Here is an 11,343-nt window from a genome sequence, read left to right as displayed (position 1 = left end):
TAAATTTAGTCGGTCGGACATTCAAAAGATATAAGAGTGTTGTACTGTCCACGCTGAAATAAGCTTATTCCACCACCACACCATTTTTCAATCTCGAGAACCACAGCACCTACCTTAGATCTGATTACACTAAAAAAGTCCTGATTTAGTTTGTTCAAGTCGTAAAAAACTAAATTTAGTCGTTATACCGTTTTGAAGTTGTAAGCGTATTTTACTGTACACGCTGGAATAAGGTTTTTCCGGTTGTACCATTTTTGATCCTCGAGAACCACAGCTCCTAATTTTAGAAGATATTGGACATTTAATTAATTAGATTGATAGGTACATTTACGTAGAAAACAATAAAAAATGTACATCTAAGGAAAACCATCGCTCCAAATGTTCGTAGTAAGATCAGTCAAGATTCATTTATTTATTTACTAAAAGATATCATATTCGTAGTGATTAAAATAATTTTCAACTGATAGTGGAATAAGTACTTAATTATAAATATTTTAAATATCTAGAGTTTTTAAAGTATAAATCTGTATATGTAGGTATTATATTAGATATATGTCTGTGAATTTAACCGTATCTAATCTAATTTTTTGCGACTACAATCGACCTAAAAGGCGACTTTTTACGTAACTAGTTTAGTAGTAACGTAAAATTACATGGTCGCGCTGGAACTAGACACGCCAATTTTAGACCTATTATTCACGTTAAGTCGGCCTCTGTGGCTCAAGTATTTACATTGGGGGCACTGGGTTTAAGTGAGCATGCTACATCGTTGACCTCACAGTCACTTTCCATCAGAAGAGTTGGGAGGTCAAATGCGCATTTATTCTATCACAGAATGAGGTCCCGGGTTGGATTTGATCAATTTGGGAAATTCAATATTCTAAATTAGTAAAGTTAGTGTTCTGGAGAATGCCCCTGAGTGTATTTCGTAACTTTGGTATAGTATAGGGGATTCCGTAGTTTGAGACTAGCTAATTGTTGTGGTTGTCGGAAAAAAAAATGAACGTAGTAGAACGTAGGTAGAATATAAGCCGATTACAAATCAAATAAAAGTGTTACCGATAATAGTAATAGATTTATTTCAAAATTCATGGCAAATAACATAGACGTACAATGCAATTTTGCACAGTGTACAATGTTTCATACGAAAACATCAAAATATTACTTACATTAACCACATACTTATAATTACAAATCGGGCTATTTTTTTAACAAATTGATTCCTACCTTATAGAATTTAATTCCTTAGGATTTACGATTGAAATTAATTACGGACTTAACGCTCACCATTAACAAAATTTCATTTCAACAATAGTGAAAGCAGATCAAAAACAACTTTCATATTACATAACTCTATTCAGTATTCATCAAAATTAAGTCTTTGGTAATATTTAGTGATATTAAAGATCACAAAAGTTGTTTTTGATACTAAGGGTCGTATTCAAGAACTCTACTCAATGCTCAAGTCAGGACTTGAGTTTGATTTCTAGTGCTCTACTCAATGCTCAAATCATACTCATGAAATCATACTCATGTCCTGACTTGAGCATTGAGTATAGTTCTGGAATACGACTCTCAATGATGTGAAAAGATTTCTGTTAAGTTGCAGTAAGTTCGGTTTTGAACATGTAACCTAGGAGTAAGGATAGCATTTTTTAAAACAAGGCATCTTTGAATCGAAACCTTCCAGGTTACTAACAAATTCCACCAGAGTAAATGAATATCGTAAGTACAATATAATACAGAACATTATTACGCCCAAGTTCAAAACATAGAAATCTAAGTTTAATATAAAAGCTTTGCACTGGACTGTATTTTATTTAATGTTTGTTTTTTGGCATTGTGGTGTTTTGATCTTTGTAAAATAAACATTATACATTGCACAAAAACGCAATACAGCCAGTCTTCAAATGATGATAAAAAGAGTTACTTAGATGACAACTAACTATAATATTTACAAAATTATTCTAATTCTTACACTGGTTTAGTCGTGTTGTAGTCAAGCTAAATAGAAAACGCATGCATATTTTGTTTTTGAAATATTTCAAAATATTGGTAATAGCTTCTTGCACAAATAGCTAAACGAACAAATGCTATATTTGCATTTTTTTTATAATTTTGTGTTTAACTTGTGTCTACAATAATTCAATATATACGACGTCTTAAAGTTTTCGAGAGCACTTTTGGCATGACCTGCCTCTTATCCCGACATCGAATTTATATATCCATAAATTGGATTTCGAATTCATATATCCATAAATTGGATTATCTACGTATTTCACTAGACTACAACTATATAAGCTTGACAGAGTAACAACATCCAGATCAATTTCCAACGCTTAAGTCTTTCATAAATTCATATTCATAAATTACCTATGGTTTTGTTACTTTTCCATCAACGTATAACTATAGTAACATTATAGACTCGGAAAATATTACATCCGGGTATATTATAGATTACACTATCTAATAGTGACGCTAAACATTAAGAACGTTGTAGATAGGATAACATCAAAATTCGTTTAAAATGACAGGAGATTTTTTAAACATTTACAAGCGATTACGAAAAAAATTCTTCTGTTCATGTTTGTCTCTTTCGAAAGGATCATGATTTTTTTAAACTACGACCTAAATAATGTACTATGAGTAAATCGTTACTGCGGAGATGCTGCAGAGCATGTGTTATCATGACATCAACAACAAAATATTTCTTATCGCAATCCGAAACTTTGGCAATTAGCAATTCTTAATCAGCGTTATCTAAACTATTTAATTGAAGTAGCTGTATGTGTTTTTAAACTATCAACAGTAAGTTTTACACTTAGAATCAATTACAAATGGTGAAATAACACATTGAAAATACAATAATCTACATTTAGATTTAAAACAGTCAATAGAAGCCTATTTGTTCTTATCTGTAATGTAAATAAGTTCTCTCATGTTCCCATCCGTTCACAATATACCGATTCTATTTCGTTGTATCTAAACAAGACTATCAATTTTTTTAAACAAACATATATGTAGAAATTTATTGTCCACTTTTTCTTACAACAATAACAATCGTGTATGCTTTAGATTTCTTTTACTTCACATACAAATAATAATTCTGTGTTAAGTTAGCCAAAAGAAAACGACCCGTATTAGTAAAAAATATATAGAAGACTTTCGTGGTTATTCACTAAATTATTATCACTAACCACAGGTTTCTTACAACTGATAAGTTCTTTTTATTTTCCCGATATTTCGGAACGGTTACACGCTACATAGGCACGGAATGACTGGCCAGATAACAATTTTAAGAACAGACATATCTCTATACTCTCTTTCGCTGTCGACGACTACTTTCATCTTGATTACTTGTGGCGTTACCACTGTCACTCACTTTACAAACCCCGACGGTCCGTTTGGTCTGACCGAAGTACGTCGAGCGTATGAAGGAACACATCTGAGTAAAAAACAATGATGCATTGAAGTCAGCTGTACCAAAACATCTTACATAAAATGACACAAATTTTCCAATATGACGAATCCAAGATGGCCGCCATAAAAAATTTGACTTTACTGAATTTTCGCAACTAATGATATACGAGTATAAGTGAAGTATATCCAACTACTGGATCGAGCAACATGTCCTCCAAGTACTGTCGATTGAACGTCACTGCATACCACGTTTGGTATGAGAAGCCATCGAGATCACAAAGTGCCAAACGTTAATCATGAAGAATTGCAACTAAGCAATGCGTGCGGTGCTTAGTGCTTTCAACAATCATAATAAATACAAAACCTCGCTCGCTTCGACTTAAGTTTCGCATGTGGATACAGTGATTGTGGTTTGTTGAAAAAAACTTAATGACTATGGTAAGGTCACAAGTAATCGAGATAAGAGTAGACGTCGATAACGAAAGAGTGTGGACATATATGTCTATTATTACAGCTGTCATCTTTTTTTTCTTTTTTCTTTTTTTTTTGTTAATCCGGGGGAATCTGCTTACAGATACCCCGGCCCCGCGGGGGCAGAGCCGGGGTTATGTGGGACTGCCGCAGGCCAGTCAACCCATGAAAAAATAAAAAGAACCTATACCGTGGTAAGAAACCTGTAATTAGTGTTAAGAATTTAGTAAAAAAAAATTTTTGTTAGAACAAATAATTTTACTTACAATAGCAGAAGAACCGGTCTTGCATAACTCACATAAATAGTAGTTGAAATGGCAGTAAGCAAGCCACAGCTCATTAAACTGACAACTAATAGAGTTAAATGAACAAAAAAGTGATTTTGGCAAACTTAACCAAAAACAGAACTTATCCGCTTGTATACCATAAATACGATTAAATTATCTATAAGCTCATATTGTCCAGTTACAAACAAAATTTACATTTTGAGGACGAAAACGAATTCACAAAAGCACCCAATTGAATTTTTAAGCTAAAGCTGTTGCCAAAGTTTGTCTATATTAATAAAAATATCCTCTATTTACAATGAACAGGAAAATATAAGGCCATCTCTTGTTTAGCACCAATGTCTACACCTCAGTCTCAATCACTAACAATTCGAAGTACATACGCAATGTATGATCCGTCCATTTCGTAGCCTCTGTCTACTCAATAGGCACTGGTGCGACAGCATGAACGCAAAGATCAATTTAAAGCGTTGATCCGAACTGTCTTTAACTGACTTCAGAAAAGGAGAGGGTTCTTAATTTAACTGTATTTTTGTGTATGTTACGCAATTATTCCGACATTTGTCAACCGACTATGATGACTCTTTTTTTGTTGGAAAGGGTCTTAGTAGTGGTCCCGTTCTAATTTAAAGAAAATATTCCACCTCTAAGAGTGACAAATTAGGACATCAATCCAGTTTATTAGATTTCACTCACTTTCCGTAAACTATTGAGGTCGGTTTTATATATATATATATATATATATATAATTATCACGTTTCTGATGTGTTTTTCGATTTCTAATCGATATATGTAACACGATTATAAACTGTCAATATGAAGTGTAAGAACCATATCCGTGGAGCGTTTTACTGGTAAGTGAACAGTACATTTTGCGTGTATAATATACGCACTCCACGCCTTGAAAACCCAATGAAATCGTTAAAAATAGAAATAACACCAAACATCAATATTACAATACGAATACGTACAATGAAATTTGTCATAATCATCATTAATAAAAACTACGTAAATCTCAAAAGTTACGTCGATTTATAAGATAAACTACGTTCTTACAGTATCCTTAAGCTTAAAAAATGGTCACAACAGTGACAACAGTAATTTTTAAACCTTACACAATTTGAAATATTTTAATTAAAACTTAGCAATATATATCTTTATCTTAAAACGATCATTTTAATATCTTTGGTTTTAATAAAACTCGCTTAACCATTCTGAAACGTTGAAATAGTTGCCATAAAGGTTATAAGAAAACACATTTATCTCCAAAATATACAAGGTGATTATTTCGTTCCACCCACCACTGTAAGTTCCACATAAATTATTCACACACATTACACCAAAATATATGGAACAGCTGTTGTTTGGCGCGAATTCAGAGCGATGCTTGTAGTTACTCTTATTAATGGCTGGATGTAACGCAATAAGTTAAAAATTATAGAAGTATGGTGGATGTTATATTTTTACAATGTACACAATTTCCAAAATGGCTGACCAAGAAATATGGAAAAAAATCATCACAAAATCTGATGCCAAAAGCTATTACTAAAGCCACTGTTGTAGGTATTGGTATATTATTATTAAGTCAGCGTTTGCATTCTATCTTTCATACAGTCTCAATTATAATAATCTGTCAACAAGAATCTTGATCTTTATCTAAATAAAGAATCAGAATGGGTAGCAAAATAATCTACAATTTTTAAGTATAATGTATATTACGACTTGATTAAACCTTGATTGTTAATAAATTCACACAAGCATTGTAAACAAAGGCACGCATGATTCGTGTAAATAGTAAACAATTTACTGGAATCTATTACAAGAACCAACAAACGCTATATAAATATACAAACCTATAAAATTCGTTGTAAATACATTATTTAAAACTGATTGCACTGATTTTAATATAAATGTAGACTCCGTAATGAGATACTGTCATATGCACTAAGTATACATAAAATTCAAATAATATTTACAAACTTATAAATGTACGAAACTAAGGCAAATGCATAAAGGAACCTTTTAGAACATGTACAAGGCAACCAGAATACCTTTCAAACCTTGAATTCAACCGTTATTTCGCATTCATTCAAGGTAAACAAACTTCATATCACGTCATGTCGGCCACATCCTCATTGGATGCCCATGACTTTATATCCATCAGCCTCAGCAACTAACAATCGAGAGCATCAGAGATGTAGTATAAAAAGTCAATATTTCTGTTATATACGTTTCCAAAATTTTCATTACGAAGTGAAATTGTGAAAACCTACAATTGTAGCAAATTAAAACATCCGAGTAGTGTACAAAACAACCTATGTTAAGTTTACGTTTTACGTTCGCTTATTTCAGCTACCATCATGCGATACATTCAATTAATAATTGTTCAGAATAAAATAAGTAATAAACGTAACAACGTATTCTAAATAAATTTAGATGATAAAAATGCAAGTGTTTTGATCATAGACTACTTCTATTGTATCCCAGAGTGGCGGAGGGCGCGGGCGCTGGTGCGGGTGCGGGCGCGGGTGCGCGTAAAACAAATGAACGAAGACGCTCGTTGCGTTCACAGTAGCCGCGCGCGCCGGCGCCTGTGTCAGACGCAGAAGCAGTTGGATCTATTGGCTAAGTCCGCCCTTACTATTCACAGTGCTTGGTCTAGCGTCTGCTTGCAACTTACATGCGGGTCTAACGGTTTTAGTTGCTTCGGCACTGTGAAAGGGAAGACGGCAAGACCCGCGCCGGCACTCTGAATGAGCCCATAAAGAGTAAGAAGAACACTACATCCCGTTAGCCTATAAATTTTCCAGGCAAAATTTTATAACAAGTCCAATATAATATATAACAATCGTTACTATAAATTGTATTGACACCTGACACGAGCCCAAATTAATTGAACGTGTCGTGTTGTTGCCTTACAACATTTTAAGAACAAAAATTTGTCGCCATAAAATTATAGTCTTACGTTTAACTATAGTCTTCGATGAATCTGCTGCACAATTGGCCGAGGTATACGAAATTCGGGCGCATTTTAGGGTTGAGGTTCCAACACGCCCTTATCAAGTCTCGAGATATTTCTGGTGGACAACCTTCTGGATGTGGAAAGCTGTAAAAATATTAAATAATTAGGTCCTCTGCAATTTGTGAGATCTAAGTCAGTCAGAAAAAGGGTTACTTTTGCTCTACAGACAATCGACCCAAATTCCTCAAAACTAATGAGTGGTTAATCGCTCGGTTATCGCTCGTGAAAGTACTGTCGCAATTGTATTAGTAACAGCGTTAACCGTAAGATTCAATATTGCCCCGTTTTGCTACATGAATCTCAAAAAACCGTAATAGCGCTGCTGGTGCTGGTGGCGTCCAAGGGTAGTAATAGCCTCCGCAGCCCCCGTAGCCTCCGTACGTCTTACTTAGCAAGTTTTAGCAGTTGAAAAGACGAAAGTCCGGTTTATAGAATTTATTCAGTACAACAACAATATTAATATCTTAAAATGTAAACGGTTCAAAAATAAGAAAGTAGATGTTTCCGCTACCGCGATCGCGGAGAGAGTCCGTGTTACGAAGCAAAATGAGAAAGCGAAGGAAGATGGATATATATCATTGACCTACCAATAAATGGACGTCGGGTGTAATACAAAAACCACAAAAAAATGTCCGAAGTTAATCTATACAAACGTAATGACATGTAACGAAATATAAAAAATTAAAACATTTATTTAAATTGTAACGTCATTCCAGTACTGCCTATTTTGCTTGTAACAATTTAAGGGCCCAATAACACCATATTCAGCTTCTACAAGATACTTAACAAAATGCACCATATTAAGCTTCGACTGAAAATTACTTGAACACAAAAGTAATGGAGTAGCCTTTATTGTAAATATTAATTAATTTTTATATATATTATTATGTCGAATTTTGTACAAATTCACTTAAAGAAATAATAAAGAGTTGGGCACATACATACCTACAAATATTACTACAAATGTGAAAATAAGCGTGTACTATAAGAAATGTACCGATATTCCAACTAAACTCAAATATCCGTAATTCCGAAAACCGATTTATAATAAAATCGTTACGCTTTCGATTAATTTTGATACTTTTTACAAAGACAAAATTAGCTTTTGTTTTGTAATCTTCATAAAAAATACATTTGACATTATGAAAATTCGAGCTAACGTTATTTCGGGCAAATGTATTTTCTGACTTCTGATAGGTAATCCCAAGCCGTAAAACGAGTTTAACAATATTTTGTTAGTTATTGCTAACGTTTAATAATAAAAAATATTTTAAAAATAAAATTCAAATCATAGCGACTCTATAGTTTCTTTGTTCTAAATATTTCAATCGCTTCTGGTTCGAACAATTGAAAATGACCAAGAAGTTTATACAAGCTTCTTGAAAATGACATAATGGATCTCTTTCCATCTTTTGCGCATGCAATGTATACAAAAAAGGGCAGTTAGCTACTTGACTATTTGTGTACTTTTGTAATTTATATATATATAATAGTTCTTATTTAAATAACACTTTTAAATGAGAACTATGATAACACAATATATCTGTTTAGTGAAAATATGATACAAAATCCTATTTTTACACTTTACTCAGTAATTTTTACAAGTTATTATTATATGGTACTGCATGATTGACAACTGCACTATCAGTCGAACAAACAAAGACTGATGCACGATTGACGCTCTGTATGCGATTTTAACGCCCTACAGGTGTGGACACTTTTTAGCGCGAACCTGGCGACCATTTATTGGTAGGTCAATGGTTTACATGGTATTTTTGGATTAAATTAAAAAGTACTGACCAGGAAGCTCTCTCAAGCGGGCGATCGGTGTTGAAGGTAGGCACTTCAATGGCAGCGCGCGTGAAAATCTCCCACACGGTGACGCCGTACGACCACACGTCGCTGTACGTCGAGAAGTGCCACGGCTTCACAGCGGATTCCGGCGCGTACCTAGGCACATTACGTCGACGTTATAGATCACTATAGTCGTCACATAATAAGAGGCACCTTTTGACATTTGTAATCGCAACGTAAATAAGGATGTGAACGAAACATCGACAACCACATTAAACGATTCTCACGAGAAATCAATTCAAAATATCGTCCGTCTGTTTAGATTATTTTTCGGATCATTGGTGTTCTGTTCTAGATAGAACAATTACCATTTATTCAAGCAATGTAGAGTTTAATATACATATATGAAAATATTTTAAATTATCACAACGACAACCTGTAGTTGTAGTAGTCGCATTAGGTGTAATAGTTGTTGTAGTGAAGTTACATAACAGAGTTCACAAGGACAACCCGTAGGTAAATAGCAAAATTCTGAAGCAAACCAAACAAAGACCAAACAAAGACGTCATAGTGTAAATGTTTATTCACTTTCATCGAAAGATGCCAAAATCATCAATTGAGGTAGTAGTATCATCTGTATGTATAATTATTGAAATTAGCTACGGCGCGATAGTATGGTAGCTACGAACCAAACTAACGACCGCAACCGACAAGCTGGACAAATTCCAAAGGCTAGTATATATGGCGACAACTGGCTGCATGAGGACAACTCCAACAGCGGCTCTCGAAGCGATGCTGGACCTGCGGCACGTACCACTGTCCATCAGACGAAGAGAAAGCAGCATCAACAGCCATGCGTCTAAACAGAGCCGGCATTCGGAAGCACATGACGGTCCCACATAAAGAAAACCTTTACAAGACTGTCAATGAGGAACCGCTACTGGAGGCGGCTGTGAATAGGATCCAAAAACAATACATTTTTGACAAAAAATACAAGATACAATTGTTTGAAGATCTAAACGAAGGACTGAACCCCAGAGAGGTCCGCGTCTTCACCGATGGATCATAAACAACTTCAGTAACAGGCACTAGGGTATTCTCAGAAGACCTCAATATTAGGATATCAACGCCGCTTGGTGACCACAACACAGTATTCCTGGCTGAATGTATGGGTATCAATACATACAATAAAATACACACTATCGTCTACCTTAGCTGTCAAATTGGGCCTCTTACATTGCGACAACTATAGTATGAGACATGGGAATAAGTATCGACTAAGAAGTAGCGATAGGACAAGTTGTATTTTTTCAACTCGAGTAACTCGAGTTGACGAGATTGCTGACTCAAGTTGACTCGACTGGGTGTCTGACAGAGCAATCGCGAGTAGCAAGAGCCGCCGCATCGCTCGATATTCATATGAACTCGAACCGACGATTCGCCGAGTTAGGCCGACTCGAGCCTGCCCCGAAAGTTGCCGAACTGACCGAGTGAGAACGAGTAGCCGACGCTGTATGTATGGAGTATTCCACTCCGGCCAGCGGGGCGGGTACCGCGCCGAGCTAGCTCGAGTTCATAATAAAGTAGCTCGAGTTGACTCGTTGTGGGATTAACTCTAGTTAATCGAGTTAGATAACTCGTCTCGCCTATCGCTACTAAGAAATAAATAAAGTATTATACACAGATGACTGTAACAGGCACGCCAGCCACTAGCACGCCTGCACTGATATATGTTTTACGTGCATATAATTGATTGAAAATGATAATTTTTTTCATGGATACTTAATATTTACTTAGGCACTAAACGAAAACAGACTACGAGTATACAAATACTAAAATCATACCATTTAATAGGCAGCAGCCGATTAGTCATCAGTCTATATTCGTCGTCCTGTCTCGGTATGATCCTCGCGAGGCCAAAGTCTGAGATCTTCACCTTTTCTCTGTTCACGACTAGAATGTTCCGCGCCGCCAAGTCGCGATGCACCATGTGTTTGGCTGATATGTGATCCATGCCCTAAATTAATACAATTTTAGTGTTCTGTACTACTATCATGGGTTCTCATTGACAACTTTGTAATTTAAAAAAGCAGAGATACTGCTTACAACCAGTTAGGAAGTAAGGAAAGATAATTTTTTGGAAGACTTCATAAATTTCAAATATTTACATATAACTGCTTCAAAATGCAGCTTTCCAACAATTATAATGCACATTTCAACAATTAATAAAACTCTATACGAACACAATATATGGTTAATTTATGTGGCATGAGAAAAATTATTAAAGTTTTTTACAATAATTAATACAAAGATCGGACACTTAGACGACGACGACGACGTCCGACGACG

General features: G+C 35.0%; 1 protein-coding gene across 1 annotated transcript in view; it reads right to left on the bottom strand.

Annotated features, from left to right (window-relative positions):
- Positions 1–5,316: 5,316 nt before the first annotated feature.
- The window catches only part of LOC113230651 (tyrosine-protein kinase hopscotch), a 64,364-nt gene continuing 58,337 nt past the window's right edge, over positions 5,317–11,343 (bottom strand). Inside the window, exons 20-22 of the mRNA XM_026464659.1 lie at positions 10,839–11,011; positions 9,001–9,150; positions 5,317–7,284 (exon numbers count right to left, since the gene is read on the bottom strand). Of these exons, the coding sequence (XP_026320444.1) occupies positions 7,146–7,284; positions 9,001–9,150; positions 10,839–11,011 (462 nt within the window). The 3' untranslated portion in view covers positions 5,317–7,145. The remainder of the gene's footprint in view (positions 7,285–9,000; positions 9,151–10,838; positions 11,012–11,343) is intronic.

This window comes from Hyposmocoma kahamanoa, unplaced genomic scaffold (genome assembly GCF_003589595.1).
Source record: "Hyposmocoma kahamanoa isolate Upper Pololo Valley unplaced genomic scaffold, ASM358959v1 64, whole genome shotgun sequence".
NCBI lineage: Eukaryota > Metazoa > Arthropoda > Insecta > Lepidoptera > Cosmopterigidae > Hyposmocoma > Hyposmocoma kahamanoa.
The sequence above is the reverse complement of the archived record's forward strand: the minus strand, read 5'-3'. Positions and strand labels throughout refer to the sequence as shown.